This window comes from Lutra lutra, chromosome 11 (genome assembly GCF_902655055.1).
Source record: "Lutra lutra chromosome 11, mLutLut1.2, whole genome shotgun sequence".
NCBI classification, from domain to species: domain Eukaryota; kingdom Metazoa; phylum Chordata; class Mammalia; order Carnivora; family Mustelidae; genus Lutra; species Lutra lutra.
In genome coordinates, this window is record NC_062288.1 from 17,019,066 (window position 1) to 17,036,938 (window position 17,873).

The window sequence follows — 17,873 nt, forward strand, 5'->3', positions numbered from 1 at the left end:
CCCAGGCTGGGCACCAGGGCACAGGGCCCGCAGAGGATGGAGCCTCTGTTTTTAACCCTTTGCTATAGGCTAGTGGCCGTCCTGGTTAAGTTGTGTTCTCTCCATGTTGTGTCAACTGGCACCCAGCTGGAACCTTCTAGGAGCTTCCTCTGAGCAAAGCTGGTGCCTGGCAGAGAGTCAGGGTGGGAGTGGTGTTGGGCTGTATTATTTTATCAGTTAGAATGAAAGAACTGGTGACAGAGGACAGACTCTAGAATTCCCCACCCGATCCAGAGGGATGATGACCTACTGAACTATGACCCCGACCCTCCACCCCAACCCTGGGCAGGAGCCATGAGCGCTTCTGGATCCTTCATGGACCACTTGGGCATAAAGAGCCAGAATGACTGTTTAAGATCTTTCACTCATTTCTATTCTTGGGACTTGTATTCATGTGAGAACCCAAATAACAATCTGTATTTTAGAGGTAGCGGGAGAGGCAATGGCTCAGCCCTTTTGCAAGGTCAGGATCTCTTCTTTGAGAGTATATTTAATAAGGCTGTTTTGGATAAAATGTGTATACATTTACCTATATTTGTTTTACAGGTCGTTTTAAAAGTTCTGGATCCCAGCTTTGAAATTGCAAACCCTTACAGCCCCTACATCCAGGGTATGACTCGCTCTCTGTGTTCGCACCAGCTCCTTTTCTAGAATTCCGGGTGTGGTGAATGCCTCGTCACTGTGGGTCCATAGTTCATGAAGGGGCTGTCAGTCCTGGAGGTGCCCTTGACCTGAGGCCACCTAAGTGTGCTTTGCTTTGTTGTTTTTCCTTTTTCTAGACCTCGTGACATTAACAAATCTGAGGATAAACTTTACCAAACTCCATGCCCTGGGGGACACTTTGCTCGGAAGGAGGGAGAATGAGTCCCTGGGGAACTACTACTACGCTCTGTATAAGATGGTGGTGCGGGGCAGCTGTTTTTGCAATGGCCACGCCAGCGAGTGTGGCCCGGCGCAGAAGGTGCGGGGAGACGTGTTCAGCCCTCCCGGGATGGTGAGTTCCTGAGCCATCCCAGAGGGCACCCAGCTGCTCTTACCTTCCCTTCACTGTGCTGCCGCTGGATGTAGATGAGACTCTCTCTGGGGGGTCCACCATCAGAGTGACGGCTCTGCGTGGGCACAGGTGTCATTCAGCCTGGCCTGCCGCACCAGCTGGGCAGGGGGTGGGGGGGGTGCGGAGAGAGGGGGTGGACTTTGTTTCTCTGGCCAGAGGTTCTTCTAGATTCTGCTACAGATGAATTAATGAGTAGCATTTACCATTTATGATCTCAGGGGAGCCCCATCTTGCTCCCTTCTTGTTTTATTTGGTTTTGGAGGGTCCCACAGAAGTGATTGGGGGGTCTCTTGTGTGAGAGAGCCTCTGCTCCATGCCAGGGTCTTTGACTAAAATCTGTCACTGCAGAAACGACCCCTCCAAGTAACGTTCTTGCTCTGGGAATGACTGTTCCTAGCCCTGATCTCTCCCGTGCTTGGGACGAGTCTCCAAAGAGGAATGTAGTAGGAGAATTGTGTTTTTATGCCGAGTCCCGAGGGTGTGTTCGCGAAATAATTGTAAACTGTTAGCCACGATCAGACAAGGCGGGATGCTTCCCTGTCAGCCACCTCATATTTCACTAGAAATAGAACTTGTCTCTTTGAACTTGGACATACACGGCATTTTGTGGAAAAGCCAAGAGAATCACACCGTTTTCTCCAGCTTCTTTCTGTTTTCTAATTCTCTCTTTTCCCTTATGCTTCTCAGCCACCTTCTGCACACACGCGCACGCGCACACACACACTCCCCATCCTGTCTCTCCTGGTGCGTGGTCTGCCATATGTTGCCTTAAAAGTAGAACTCAGAAATGCCAAAAAATATATTGCATTTCTTAAACTTATTCCAAAATTTAAGAGCTGAACAAATAACAAAGGCTAGTCCCAGTTGGTGCTGTCACCAGCAAGGGACACTAAGTCCCACAGAGGCGCCCGGCCCGCTATTTCCCTTTCCACGTGATAGACCCCAGCATCCTTCCAGCAAAGCCCGCTTGCCACACCACGCAGGTTCACGGTCGCTGCGTCTGTCAGCACAATACAGACGGCCCAAACTGTGAGAGGTGCAGGGACTTCTTCCACGACGCCCCGTGGAGGCCCGGAGCAGGCCACCAGGACAGCACGTGCAGAGGTACATGGGGAATGTTCTCAGCCTGGACCTAGGGTGCTCTGCGCTGCCCAAAGGCCAGTTTAGTCCATTTCAGTGGGGCTGCGGGCGGCAGGGGTGAGGGACTGTCCTCCCGGCTCCGGCTGTGGGATATCCTAATGTCTCCCATGACCTCGCAGAGAAGGATACCAACTTCTCAAGCCTTCACACCAAACATGAGCAGTAATTTACACCCTGAAACAATATGCATGTCATGTGGAGGTCATGTGGTCACTTTCCGGAGGAGGGGCAGAGCCACGGACTGGTAGTGTCATTGGGGACAGGGCTGGGCCAGGACCTGGCAAGCCTAGGTTTGGTATGGAAATCCCTACCCTTTTTCTGAATGATCATACAGTCCATGAACTGGATCTTTTTTTTTTTTTAAGATTTTATTTATTTATTTGACACAGAGAGAGAGAAAGAGAGAGAGCACAAGCAGGGGGAGCAGCAGGCAGAGGGAGAAGGAGAAGCAGACTCCCCTGTGAGCAGGGAGCCCAACCTGGGACTCGATCCCAGGACCCTGGGATCATGACCTGAGCTGAAGGCAAATGCTTAACCACTGAGCCACCCAGGCGCCCCCTGTGAACTGGATCTTAAACACATGTGTCAGGAGAGATGAGAACAAGGACCCAGTCTGACAGACTGTTGTATTTTTTGTGAAATATTTAGGCCAGTAAGTTAGAGGGGTTTCTTGTAATGTGTTTGCCACCTCTGAATTTTGATGAACTTTCATACAAACTTGTTACTCGGTTTCTTTTCCCAGACTGGTAGAGGTCGGGTGGGGCGGGGGGCGCAGATAGGATGTGAGGGAGTAAGAGGTGACTGGAAGGTGACGTTATCATTTCATGATAATGTGCCATCCGGGAAAGTCACAGTGAGCCACACCCAGCAAAATGGAGCCTGAGATTTTGCTATTTACAGGGAATCCCCAGCAAGGCATGCAGCACAGATTCTACCACCAAGACAAAGTCCTTTCTGCTGGTGCTCCGGCTGAGCCCCAGATGGGATGAGAATGACCTATAGCCACCCTTCACGCTCTCCTGCTGCCCGCAGAGATGGAGAAGCAGGTGGGGGCCCAACTCTGACATCTTACCTGAGGGTCCCTGGACCCGCAGAAGATGTGAAATAAAAATTCAAGTTTACAAAGCCTGAGTCAGTAAAAGTGTTCTTTACTGGAAAACAAAAAAATTGCATTCTAGGCCTTCTGGATCACCTAAATGATTTACTTTTGTTTATTTGATATTAAAAGAAAAACAAATATTAAACATCAGGAGCACATTTTACAGAGAGCACCAGGAAGATCCTTTGAAGTTCCCCTGTTTTCATTTGTGTGTACTGGGGATGCCCGAGTGGCTCCACCCATTCAGGGTCTGCCTTGGGCTCAGGTCTTGATTCCAGGGTCCTGCGATGGAGCCCCCTGTCAGGCTCCCCACGCAGCAGCAGGTCTGTCTCCCTCTGTGATCTCTTTTTCTCTCACTCGCTCTCAAATAAATAAAAATCTTAAAAAAAAAAAAAAATCCGTGCATACTTGGTGTGTCTCTAACAAGAGGGGAAGTGGCAGGAGATGGAGGGGCACACGGCTGTGGTGATTGGTGCCAACGCAGTCCCGGTGTCCCCCAGACCTTGAGCAATCTCTCATAACCCCTCTCCCTCCTTAGCTTGTCACTGCAATAGCCACTCTGACCGCTGTCACTTCGACATGACTGCGTATGTGAGGAGTGGCAGCCACAGCGGGGGCGTGTGCGAAGACTGCCGCCACAACACCGAGGGGCAGCACTGTGACCGCTGCAGACCCCTCTTCTACAGGGACCCACTCAAGGCCATGTCTGATCCGTACGCCTGCATCCGTGAGTCCCCGGCCTTCGGCCTGTCTCTCCCGCGTGTGTGAGTAAAGGCTGACGGAGAGGCCTCCCTCCCAAGACCCCCGCTCAGTTTTGCAGCATCCCCAAAGCGCCTGATTTAGGGGCCGGGGGGGCTTGCAAAAGCGCTGCAGCTCTAAGAGTCTTCATTCTCGGCACGGTTTGGGCCGAATGATCCTGGTCCATGCTGGTAGCCCCGCGGCAGTGGCCAGCACTGGTAAGAGGGGAAACTCGCCTGGATTGAGCCAGGAGGGGGAACGTGGTTTCAGAGGATGCTGTGGACACCTGCATGTCCTGGAGGTCAGTGGGGGTCGGGAGGGAGTAGTTAAACCACAAGGACTCGACTTACCCTGGCCAGCTGGCTCTACTTAGGATGCTTCAACTTTGCCAGGCTGCCAAAGCAACAGGCATTCTGTAGAAACTTACTTCAGATTTCAAACTTGGGTCTGTCCCCAGGCTGGCCATAAGGGGATGACCATTGCTCCCATGCTGGGTGGGGGCAGCTCCCAGGCAGCGCTGCTGGGCAGGAGGGAAACAACCAATAATCCACCCACAGCCAATCTGTACGCACACAACCATTCCGTTTTCACTTTCAGTGTAGTATTCTGTAAATTACACAAGACGCTCAACGCTTTATTATACAACAGGCTGTGTGTTGGATGATTTTGCCCAACTGTCAGGCAGTGTAAGTTTCGTCAGCACTGCTAAGGCAGGCTAGACTAAGCTGTGATGTTTGGTAGGTTAGATGTATTAAATATATTTTCGACTTAAGAAATTTTTGCCTAATGATGGGTTTATCAGAGCCCTGCCTTAAGTCGAGGAAGGTCCGTAGTGAAATTGGCTGCAACATTAGTCTGGCTGTAGACCATTCAATTTTGCTGATAAGATGCATAAACTAACATGGCCTTTCTCCTTCTCCACCTCCTCCTCCTTTTTCCTTCATCCTTCTTCCCTCTTTTTCTCCTTCCTCCTTCCTTCCTCCTTCTTCCTTCTTCTTCCTTTGTTCTTCTTCGTTCTACCTTCTCCTTCCTTCTTCTTCTTCCTTTCTCCTTCTCCTTCTCCTCCTCCTCTTCCTCCTCCTCCTTCTTCTTCTTCTCCTTCTTCTTCTTCTTCTTCATTTACTTTAGAGAGAGAGAAAGAGGGAGACAAAGTAGGAGAGGGAGAGAGTCTTCAGCAGACTCCATGCTGAGCATGGTGCCTGATGCTGGGCTCAGTCTCACGACCCTGAGATCATGACCTGAGCTGAAACCAAGAGTCAGTGGTTTAACTGACTGAGCCACCCAGGCACCCCACCTTGCTTCTTTTTTTAAAATCTTTACAAATCTTTCATTTTGTCTTAAATCTCCACTTTTAAAAATGGAATATCTTATGCATTTACAAATACTAGAGAAAAGTATAATAAGCACCCTTATGCCCACAAGCAGCTGTGTCAAAACATACCTTACCCTTTCGTCTGCAAGACCTTGATGAACATACAGATGCTGCTTGGGCCCCAGGTGCACACCTGCCCCATTTGCTACTTTCCTGAGGATAAACTCACATATTTGGCAATTATCATTACAATGCTGGTGTTTCTATTTTTGCGTGTCCTTGTGTACAAACAATATATGTTGGCATGTCTTCAAACTTCAGGTAAATGGTACCACGCTGTATGTATCCTTGATTATTTTGTTCAACATTATACTTTGGAGATTCATCCCTATCACGTAGCCCTCAGTCTCCAGTTTCAATATCTGTGTGTAATATCTGCATAGAGCTCTTTCTTCCATAAATATGACAAAATCTATTGGGCCATTTTTCTTTTGATGGTTCAAAAAACACTCTTGTATATGTGGCCCTGTGCACATGCACAAAACCTGTCCCTAAGAGCCATACCAAGAAGGGAATTACTGGACTAGGGTATGAAATTTTTCAAGTCAGTTACATGATAACAACATTATTCCCTAAGTGGGGGTACCAGTTAACACCCACACCAGTGTGTGTGAGTATTATTCCTCTGCATCCTGGCCAGCCCTGGGTTTTGTCCCACTTCAGTTTTTGCTAACAAAAAGCTGTCTCATCATTATTTTCATTTGAACGTCCCTGCAGGAACGAGACTAGAGCGAGACAAGCCAAGCACTTAGGTCCCAAAGCTTCAGGGAGAACTCTCTGTCTCTCTCTGAGCGACGTAAGCACGGGGTTGACACCTGCCATTTGCACTAACGTGGTGGTGAGCGCCTCGTTAAGTCGCTTGTCGTGCTCCAGTCCCAGCACCGCTGTCTGTCGAATACCGCATAGATAAGTGCTCCAACTTGATTCCAATATCAAGAGCCAGTTCCTGGGTCTGAGGTTTTACTCTACTCACAGACTGACAAGTAGCTGGTTACTGTTTTATGGATGCTGGCGGAAGACATGAAACTCCAGGGGGGAAGGCAAAGGACTTCATGACAGAGCAAGCAACAAGATGCTTGTATGGGTGTGTGTTCCTGTGTCCCCAGGCCCTGAGTCCCATGGGGCCATTCAAAGGATGGCAGGTGGATCCCGCATACCTAATGAGTTTATGCCCCAGCCAAGGAACACTAAGCTTGGGGAATTCACTGCTTTTATCTCAAGGGGAAGCATGCCTGTCCAGGGGAAGAAGTTACCTCATCCCTCAAGGTAGCTTGCTGAAAACACAACCTTGAGAAATGGCCCAGGGGGAAGAGCAGTCAGGGCCTTGCATTGTTGGCACACTCAGCAAAAAATGTTCGTATGTCCAGGGCCCAGGGAAGGTCGCCTCTCCCAAGACCCAGAAATCCTCTCTCCTAGGCAGTATCATCAATATTTTGTTATTTTGGGGGGAAGGATTTGCTATAAAACCACAACTTCAGACTTTGTATCATCATGATATATAAGATGAAGTCATATACAAAAGTAATTCAAAACTACCTGAACATACAACACCCTAGATTTTAGGCTTTAAATCCTCACAGTGTAGAAAAAGCATAAACAAAGGTTTTGTTCAGATTACTTAGTGGAGTGGTTGGGGGATGGGGTAACTGGGTGATAGACATTAAGGAGGGCATGTGATGTAATGAGCAGTGGGTGTTATATAAGACTGATAAATCACAAGCTATACCTCTGAAACCTATAATACAGTATATGTTAATTAATTGAATTTAAATTTTAAAATGCTTTTGAAAAAAGATGACTTAGTAGGTACCTGACTGCATAACGTTTTCCTTTATGTGACCTGTTTAAAATTGATACAAAGAAATGAATTCTTAGGAAAAATTTCTTTAAATGTCCTACATTTTTTTACCAAAACCTGTAATTCACTCCCCACTATCTTACACATGTGCGTGCGCGCACCCACCCACCCACCCACACACACAGACACACACATATTTTATTGTTTTAAACCCTATTCATTTATAAAAGAAGAAGAAATTGCTCTCTTAGGTGGAATCAGGGGAAAAATAATGTTTTGAAACAGATAATCTAGGGACCTGGAAAGAGATTAGAAGTAACTAAGCCAGGAAGTCATGTTAACCAAAGTCTTGTTCCTTGAAAACCACTTTGTGTTGGGGCGCCTAGGGGGCTCAGTGGGTTAAGCGTCTGCCTTCAGCTCAGGTCATGATCCCAGGGTCCTTTTTTTTTTTTTTTTTTAAAGATTTTATTTATTTATCTGACAGATCACAAGTAGGCAGAGAGGCAGGCAGAGAGAGAGGAGGAAGCAGGCTCCCTGCCAAGCAGAGAGCCCGATGCGGGGCTCGATCCCAGGACTCCGAGATCATGACCCGAGCCGAAGGCAGCGGCCCAACCCACCGAGCCACCCAGGCGCCCCGATCCCAGGGTCCTGAATTCAAACCCCCCACCCCCAGGTCAGGCTCTCTGCTCAGCAGGGAGTCTGCTTCTCCCTCTGCCCCTCCCCCTGCTTGTGCTCTCTCTCAGTTGCTCTCGCTCACTCTCAAATAAATGAATTCTTTAAAAAAAAAAAAAAGATAGAATTAATGATGTCACTTCTGAAGGAAACTAAGAAAACTAGTACCCAGATATGAAATTAAGAAGTAGTTCTTTATAAACAAGGAGGTTTTTTTTTTTTAAGGAAAGACAAATGAGGAGCTTATAAAAACAACCTTCATGAGACTCCCCACTTTCCCTAAGTACATGTTTATGTGTGGGGGAGTATGAGTGTACAATTTATTTATTTATTTATTAAGACTGTCCAGCATTCTCATATAAATTTTCTCCAAACTGTCCTTGTTTGAGCCTAAATATTTACATGATCAGATTCCAGGCCTAAGATTGGCTAATTGTAAGTCTTCTGTGATTAAAACACAGTCAAATGTGATACAGGAAAAAACACAAAGATTTGGTCAATTCAACCACTGACGATGTGAGTTTGCTGGAGTTAAGCTGTGTGACACCAAGAAATTTTACTGGACTTCTATCCTAAAGGATATGACACAGGGTTATTTCTGTGTAAAGTTACTACCTCCTCACCCACATCCTTTCCCCAAAGGATACTTTTGTACCTAATTACATTATATTCTGGAGCTCAATACTGACCCTTTGGAGTGTCTCCCAAATAAAGCTGACCTTTTTCCTTTGGGCTACTTTTAAAATGCATCCGGCTTATCCCTTCCTTTCTAGAAGCAAATGTATTTAATTAAAAGAAAATTCTGGTTTTCCCAAACTAAACAGAACCGAATGCTGTTTTTCCATAATAAGATTTTATTACCAGCCACCATCCAATAACAGTTAAAAATTGAAAGAGTCTGTCAGACAATGACATATTCCAGCCTCTCCTGGACACTACCCCTAAAAATGAGGGGCCATTGCTCTACTGGGCAGCTCTGTCAGAGAGCTCTTCCTTATACTCAAATCAAGCTCTGCCTTTTATTACTTCCCTCTGGAATTATTCATACTATCAGTATCCCTTTTCATAGCGTACTCCTTCCTGTAGTCGTTCAAGTTTCTGCTGAACAGAAAAGAGGGTAGGGGTGGGTTGGTTCTTTTGTTTGCTCCTTGGCTATAGGTGACTATCTCATTTTGCAGAATTTCTTGGTCCTAGCTTCTGCCCTGCCAGCAGATTTCCAAAAAGAAAACAGTGATATAAACCCTTCTTGCTATTCTCCCCCTTTCTTTCTTGAAGGTGCTCCCTCAAGGACGAATTAAAGAGAATGAGAGCATTTATCTTTTCTGTTCTGTGATGGGGAAGGACAGACTTTCTTAACCAGATTTCAGAGATTTGATAGACATTTTATGTAATGTTTTTTTCTCTTACTTCTCACAACCCTGGATGATATATATGCATGTGTGTGTGTCTGTATTTGCATATTTGTGTATATATATCTGTATTTGTGTATTACATTATAGCGTCCCATGCTTACTTGCCTCTGGACTTCATTCTCACCATTGGGGTCTTATTGTCTTCTTTTAATCTTTCTTTCATTGAGGTGAAACTGACATGACATAAAATTAACCATTTTAAAAGGTACAACACAGCACAAAGTTTTATGATCATCATCTCTAGCTAGCTCCAAAACCTTTACATCACCCCCCAAACTAATCAATGTACTCTTCATATCCAGGTTTCATAATAATAGTCTTCCTCTGATCCTCTTACCTTAGAATCACTTAAAAGCTGTAAAAAAAAAAAAAAAACAATTATATATATATATATATATATATATATATATACATATATATGTGTATATATATATATATATTTGTTCAGCATTTTCCAAAGCCTGAAATCTGGGAGACATATCTGAATAGCCCTCACCCACTAGTCTAGTTGTTTAAACATATTTAATTATTTAAACAAAATAAAATAGTTATAGCATGAGTAAAATGCTATGTTTATATCTCAGGTTTCCCACAATTTGCAATTAACTAAGAGAATGCATGTCTGTGTCCCCAGCCTGTGAATGTGATCCAGACGGGACCTTATCAGGTGGCATGTGTGTGAGTCAGTCTGATCCTGCTTTGGGGACTGTGGCCGGCCAGTGCTTGTGCAAAGAGAACGTGGAAGGAGCCAAGTGTGACCGGTGCAAGCCCAACCACCACGGGCTGAACGCAACGGACCCCATGGGCTGTCAGCGTAAGTCAGCCGCGTCAGTCTAACAGCCGAATGCGTTTTAAAGCTTGGGGCTGTCTCTGTCAACCCTAAAATTCGGTCATTGTAAACACTGAAGGTATTGCCAGCCTCTGGGTTTTCTAAAGCGATGCAAAACAAAACAAAACAAACAAACAAAAAAACCCTCCCACAAATTTTAGTAGATTGATTTTTCTCTTAGTGGTGAGCTGAGGTTATCACAAGGGACCAGCAGGGGGCGCTCACATTACCCCACTGGGGCCAAACATGGGAAAATGCCAAGAAATTCAGAGCCAAGTTGCGAAACCTTTAGAAAAATGGTCGTCTGACTTGGACTCTCTTATACAGATTCATTAAATTACATTATGCATTTGTGCATAGATTGATAACTTCTTAAGCAATCTTCAATTGGTGGTTTCTTTTCTTTTTCCTTTTTTAAAATTACTTTTCCCCTTTCGTCTCATACCTGGAATTGGTCCTTTATTCTCTGGCAAAGAGAAGAAAAAAATTAAAGAGCTAAGGGAGAGGTTACAGGGAAATAAGAAGAACCTCAGAGTTTTCTGGGGCCAAATGGGAGACCCTTGGCCCTGGGATCACAGAAATTTAGAGCTGCCTGAGGTCTTCTAAAACTGCAGATTCCCCTGGGAATCCTGGGGAAATAATTTCCCTTTGGTCACAGCATCATGTTCTGTATTTTTGCCCATGTGAGGAACTGTAGATTATTTACATGTTTAGAGAGCAGCATGCAGAAACCTACCTTCTGGAGATGAATGGCAACATTAAATTCCAAGAGAGTGAATTATATAGTCAAGCCAATTCCTATCACACCTCTCATCACACCCAAGTGTTTCCCTGGTTCAGTATAGACCTGATGACCTCCCAGAATAGGACAAATATTGTGTTTTTTTTTTCTTTTGTAACAGCTTCAGTGAGCTATAATTCACATACCATACAATCCACTCTTTGAAGTACAATTCGTGATTTCTAGTTTATTCAGAGTTGTATAGCTACCACCAGAGTCAATTTCAGAACATTTGCATTACCTCCGAAAGAAACCCTATACCCTACGTCTGACAATCTACCCAAAAGCTTGGAGAGAAGTGTGCGCTCATGTTCATAGCAGCATTATTCACAATAGCCGAAAAGTAGACGCAATCTAAGTGTCCATCCGTGGATGAGTGAGCAAACAAAGTGTGGCATATACATACAACGGAATATTCATGAGCCTTTAAAAGGGAGTCTGATACATGCGGCAGCATGGATGAACCTTGGGGAGGTTAGGCTCAGTGAAATAAGCCTGTCCCAAAAGGTCAGTTACTGTATGATCAGTCCACTTTCACGAGGTACCTAGGGCAGCTAAGTCCATGGAAAACACAAAGTGGTGGTTGCCAAGGGCTTGGGGGAGGGAAGAAGGGGTGGAGATGGTATTTCATGGGCATCAAGTTCTGGAGATTGGTTGCACAACAGTGTGGGTGTATTTAAAAATGGTAAATTTTAGGTGAAATGTATTTTGCCATAAGAAAAGAAAAGAAGCCCCATGACTAACTACCACCCTCCCATCCCCCTTGCCCCCAGCCCTGGGCAACCTGTCTCTATAGATTTGCCCAGTGTGGGCATTTCATACAAATGAAATGATCCAATATGCAGTCCTTTGTGACCGGCTTCTTTCACTTAGCATCATGTTTTCAAGGTTCGTCCATGTTGCAGTGTGTGTCTGTGTTTCTTTCCTTTTTATGGCAGAGCAATATTCCATTGTGTGGAGAGTCCACGTATGACCTATCCATTCAGCATCATCCGATGGACATTTGGGTTGTTTCCACAAACAGTGGTTTTTTCCTGCAGCGGAAATGTATATCTTGCTCTGGTAGCAAATTTCTTAGCCTTTACAACATAGGCAGGACTCAGGGATGCCTCTGCGTGGCAGAGAAAGAGGAGAGAGACGATTAAAAGAGAAAGTAACTAGGCAGTAAGAAGAGAGGTAAGAGAAAGACATTAGATGCAACGGCCACAAATGGAGCTGTCAGGAACGACCAGGACCCTCAGAAACGCTTGCCTGCATCAAGCAATCTGACCCCACCCCTGGAATCACTCGGGTAACTGTGCCACCTGGCCCTGCTTGCACAATGTCTTTTCCTTTGTCTCCTAAGTGTCATCCAGCAAAACCGCACGGGCGCTCTGCAAGCATCTGGCCCTGGCTTTCCTATGTGGGGGTACACGCACCACAATAATCGTGCAACAAGACAATACACTAGGCAGGCTGGCTGTTCTCTTCTTGGGGCCATGCGTTTGGCTCAGCGTGAGCTCTTCAGGACAAGAATGGGGTCAACAAAAACGAGAATAATTGTGTTTGCCATGCTTTCAGCCTGTGACTGTACCCCTTTCGGGAGTCTTCCCCTCTCAGCCTGCGATGCGGACACGGGGCGGTGCTTGTGCCAGACGTTTGCCACAGGACCACACTGTGAAGAATGCACTGTATGTATTTGCCTAGGATTTCCCTTGTATGTTCCCTTGTATGTATGGGATTTCTACTGCCATTGCCCAGAGAAGACCTGGTCTTGTTAATTGCTTCCTTTGTCCTGATATATTTCAGACTTCCCTGGGAAGAGTTGTTAAAGCTACAGAAACCAGCAAACAGTAGGATTTTCTATAATTCTTCCAGAGAGAGCCAGTTGTTAAACACTCACCAGTACACCAACTTTTACCAGATTCGCCTGAACCCACCCAGGCACCGATGTTAGAAGTGTTATGCGCTGTTCTTCTGAAAGCGCCAAGCAGGATAGACTGTGACAATTGATCTGCTCCCTTCTCTCAGCCGGCCAGATCATGGAGCCTTTTCTTCTGTCTCTCGCATACAGTTCCCTTTACCACCCCTACCACTCCTTGCCTAAAAATATTTTGGACGAGCTCATTTCAAAAAAAAAAAATAAAATAAAAAACCCCAAACCACGGGTTTACATGGACTGTAGATTCCTGTGGGAAATAAACTCCTGGATTTTTCACAGACTCCTCTAAACATATGAGCACATATGTCTAAAGTTAGTAAAAGAAAACCTTTTTTTACGCCGTAAGAAATGTGTCCTGCAGTTAGGGAGTTCAAATCCAACTCGTCCCTTTGTTCTCCAATCTTGGCAGCCCACCATGACATTTTAGAAAAAAAAAAAAGTTTAACCTAATAAAAGAACAGTGACCTTGATGTGTCTGAAGAAATGTAGCTGATAAATAAGAAACATATGCCTATTACAACATAGTTTTGTGCTAATATTTTAAGTCGTTTTACTGAAAACATATGAAGAAGGGGGACAGGAGGTGGGGAAAGAAATCCAGGAAGCACGTGCGAAGCGGGAACTCTCTAAGACAGGGCAGGTGACCTAGAAATTATGAAGCAAGGTGGGCCGGGCCAACTTCGTGGCTGTGTGGGGACAAGACAGAGAAGGAAGCAGGAAAATAACTGGGCAGGGCCACCCCGGGGTGGCGGGGGGCTTGTCCATGGTGGCTGAGCCCACGCCTCCAGCAGGTGTCCCACTTCCTCCTATGTCCCGTGGTGCCCAGGCCCCCTGACCTGCGCCAGGCCCCCTCTCCCCTCACCTGCTCCCCATCCCCCGCTCCCCATCCTGCATGCCAGCATGCCTGGACCGGGGGAGTTTTCACAACCACATCCTGAGTAAGGCCAGTCTTGGCACATTGTTTTTGCCTGAACTGATATTTAGTTTTGGGAAAAATATCAAGAGTCCTGTCCTGTGTTTTGTAACAAGTTATGTCAACTTCTAATGTTTAAAATAAATCTTTTTGAGTAAAATCAGGCATAAAATTGTACCAAGCTAATGAAAAAAAAAAAGTGTACCGATACTACCTGTTATTAAGAACTTAATTTTTCTGAGTGTGTTAACTGGAGATCTGAGGGGGAAGTTTGGGGTGGTTTTTTTTTTTTTTTTTTGAGCATTTAATAGTAAATGTTATCAGATTTAAGAACTGGTTGTTTGTATCTCACCAGCTGCTTATATTGAATAAAGGTCAAGATGTTGCAATGATGAAAAAAGTCTCGAACAGAGCTGACTCTCTCACATAGAGTTTACTGTGCCAAAACGACTTATTTATAAACAAGTGAGCCTACTGAACTATGATATTCAACTAAGATCTCAAAAGAAGCTTGATTGAATTTTTTTTTATCTCCAAACATTTTGGGGTTGTAGAGGTAAAAATCCCCAATGATTTTGTGGTAAGGGAACCTATTGGTTTTACAAAAGCAGTTGCAAATCAGCTAAAGCCCTTCTCCCCAGACTGGTCTGAAATTGGTACTGCTAGAGGACCCCATGGTTCCCGCCACATCTGAGCTCAGAGTCATCCGCAGACAACCCGCCTGTCCCCCTCCTTTCGAGTCCCAGAAATGGGAGATATGTGTCCTCCAAGATCATTACCAAGTGTGCAGGCAAGAGAGGCTGGGTGATTGCCCAGGCCGTGTAGCTGTTTGACGTGAGTCAACAGACTTGGACTGGTTTTAATATTACACTTCAGAGCAGCGAATCTCCTCAGGGCTAGAATCGGCTGAGCATTTTCTCCTTGTAGGCTGGATACTGGGGACTGGAAGATGGCCTCCACGGCTGTTCTCCCTGCGACTGCGACATTGGAGGTGCTTATTCCAACGTGTAAGTCAAATGAACAACAGTGTTCTGTGCCTACAGTCCTCGCTCACATTTCCACGTAAAAGCATATTTTATCCCGATTTGCTCGTAGTCATCAGGAATGGACTTTACTCCTCGACAAGCAGAGGGCATTGAAAGGTGATGATCTTGAAGCATGTGCTGCAGCCCAATTGATTTATTTTGCTTGAAATATTCCTAAGGAAGAGAGAAACAGTTCTACTCCCTGGGTATCCCAGGAGGTGGGAGGATGGATGCCTTGTGTGACTTGACCTGCCTAAAACACCAACTTTTTGCCATCCTGTAAAGAGAGGTCCTACACTCCTTTTTGCAGTCTTTAGAGCAGAATCAGAGGAAAGAAGTGGCTACTTGGGTTTTGTGGATCTGGATTGGCTTTTCAAGACCAGACACATGGAGCCCATGGCCTCCTAACTTCCTCATCAAGATGACTGATTGATCGATTCAAAGAGTGGGTCCAAATTCAGAGGGCTTTGAGCTCAGCACCCCTTGCCTTCATTTTATACCTGCCCGCTCCCCCCACAACATTTGTGCCTGATGGATTTGGTCTTCCCCAGGTGCTCCCCCAAGGATGGACAGTGTGAATGCCGCCCGCATGTCACCGGCCGCCGCTGCACAGAACCGGCCCCCGGCTACTTCTTTGCTCCCTTGAATTTCTATCTCTATGAGGCAGAGGAGGCCACCCCACTGGAAGGACTTGCACCTCTGGTTCGTATTTCATCTAGTTTCCTTACAGATTTGATCTGATGGTATATCAGTCCATACATATAACACACCCTTGAGATCAAGGGTAAGGTCGAAAAGAATGGTTTTGCCCACATATGCAGATCAGAGTAGAGTTGAATTTATCATAGAACTGAAGATTATAGAAATTCTTGAGGACAGAGTCTGCATTTTATTTAATATCCATAGTCTAGTTATAGAGCAGAGCCTGGCATGTAAGTGGGAATTGGATTAAGTTGTGATTTCAATTTTGTTCTTTCAATGTACCCATCAGATAGGACGTGTTTATTGAGCATCTACTTGTCTGCCTTCCCCATGGCACTATAGACTGTGAGCGGGAAGGATAGAAGTGCATCGCATTCACCACTGTTGCCCTAGTGCCGACCACAGTTCCTCACCCATGGTAGGAACGTCACAAACTCTGTAATGAATGAATGAGGAAGGCGCCTAACCGACAAGGACGCTGTGTTCTCTGGTCTCCTGAAGCCAGTCTCAGCTTAGCAGTTCTCGCTGAAGTCAGCCATGTTCGTTGGAGTGTGTGATTGCAAATGTCACTTGGCACGCTACCTCGTTTCCTACAAGTCCCAGTCCTGTGGGGTCTTTTCCCTAAACATACTTTTCTAAAAGTCTCATTAGAGGAGCCGACACGCACATGTGGAATGATTAGAGAAAATACCAGTTAGACTCCTGTGACATTCTCAAGCATGTGACACCAGCCACAAGCAGGCAGGAATGTGACAAGGGGAAAAGGTAATGCGAGGTGAAGGTCTCAAGGAGAGAAAGCATGTGAAGGTCCGTTTGGAAGAGGGGATTTGGAGAGGAAATGGGAACTCATCCAGGTTCCAGCGATGAAGCCATTTCTTGTGATCTCTTCTTTATCTGGACACTGTTGGTGGGAGGGATGCAAATGCCCCTTAGGAGGCTAGGAATATTCCCTTTTACTGACTGGAATTGGGGTAGGGGACAAGAGGTTTTTACTGTCCCTACTTAGACTTACAGCTGTGGTGGGGGGAATAAAGTGAAACAATTCTATGTCCGCATTCTTTGCAGTTTTTAATTTTGTCTTTATGATGGTGACTAAAAATTAAAAAAAAAAAAACCTTTGGGAAAGTAATATTGGTATTTATAGTTAGGTTGTAACTATTGTAAAGTAATAGAAAATAGGTATTAGTTCCTACCCCTGATTCTTGGTACAGAGCTCCTAACACCCATGTAATTTCTTGAGTGATAGGAGCACTAGAACACCTTTTGTTCTAATATTTAGTCTTTGACCCTGGCTCCTGACAAAGGGCTCCTAAATCCTTTGGAATTTCCTGGATGATAGGAGTGTCCTTTGTTCTAATCAGGTGACTCTTGATGGGCTTCTGGATGGGGGTTGGCCACCAGAAAAGAACCAGCCACGATTAGGAGCTGGGAATCTTCCGCCCCACCCCTCACCCATTCTCTGGGAAGGGGAGAGGGACTAGAGATGGAGTTAATGATTGATCATGCCTATGTAATAAAGCTTCATAAAAATCTCCAAAGTATGGTGTTCAGAGCATGTCCAGGTTGGTGAGCATATCCATGTGCCAAGAGGCTGGTGCACCCCGACTCCAGGACCCAAAGCTCCTGCTTCCAGAACCTCCCAGTCCGGTCCTTGCTCTGTGTATCTCTTCCTCTGGCTGTTATCTGTATCCTTTATAGGATCCTTTATTGTATGATAAACTGCGAAACATAAGTGTTCCCCTGAGTTTTGTCAGCGACTTTAGCAAATTATCAAGCTCTGGGAGGGAGTCATGGGAATCCCACTTTATAGCTGGTTGGTCAGAAGTCCCAGGAACAGCCTGGCTTTTCTGCCGGCTTCTGAAGGAGGGTGGGGCAGTCTAGTGGGACCGAGACCTTAACCTGTGGCATCTGACGCTGAATCCAGGGAGATGGTGTCAGGACTGAATTAAATTATAGGACACTCAAATGGTGTCAGAGACTTGGTGGGTGTGGGAATAAACCCGCACATCAGTGTCAGAAGCATTGTGAACGTGGTAACTAACAGTGAAACAGTAGAAGGGACACACAGTGGTGTCTTTCCCACACTACTATAAATACAATCGTTCCCATTGTTTCAGATAAGAAAACACAAAGCAGATGTAATGATCTAGTGTAGACGGACTGATACTGACCATTTATTCCCTGTGCACCACGTGGCGGGTGCCAGCAATCCATTAAATAGGATCATAACCTGTGGGGATGTAGCTCTGAACTGAGGCTAGCGTTTGATGTGAAGACTTACTCCTCTCTCCATGGCTTTAAGGAAAAGAAAAAAAATCAAGGCTATAAAACAGGCTTAAAGAGCCAGAAAGATTGCTTGAAGAGTGAGAAAGTCCTGT

General features: G+C 45.6%; 1 protein-coding gene across 4 annotated transcripts in view; it reads left to right on the forward strand.

Moving 5' to 3' along the window:
• The window catches only part of LAMB4 (laminin subunit beta 4), a 100,535-nt gene that overhangs the window by 20,859 nt on the left and 61,803 nt on the right, over window positions 1-17,873 (forward strand). For all 4 annotated transcript variants that reach the window (XM_047695850.1, XM_047695853.1, XM_047695852.1 and 1 more), the window contains 8 exons: window positions 586-649; window positions 819-1,033; window positions 2,077-2,197; window positions 3,871-4,059; window positions 9,959-10,138; window positions 12,495-12,604; window positions 14,696-14,775; window positions 15,345-15,495. In XM_047695850.1, the coding sequence (XP_047551806.1) occupies window positions 586-649; window positions 819-1,033; window positions 2,077-2,197; window positions 3,871-4,059; window positions 9,959-10,138; window positions 12,495-12,604; window positions 14,696-14,775; window positions 15,345-15,495 (1,110 nt within the window). The remainder of the gene's footprint in view (window positions 1-585; window positions 650-818; window positions 1,034-2,076; window positions 2,198-3,870; window positions 4,060-9,958; window positions 10,139-12,494; window positions 12,605-14,695; window positions 14,776-15,344; window positions 15,496-17,873) is intronic.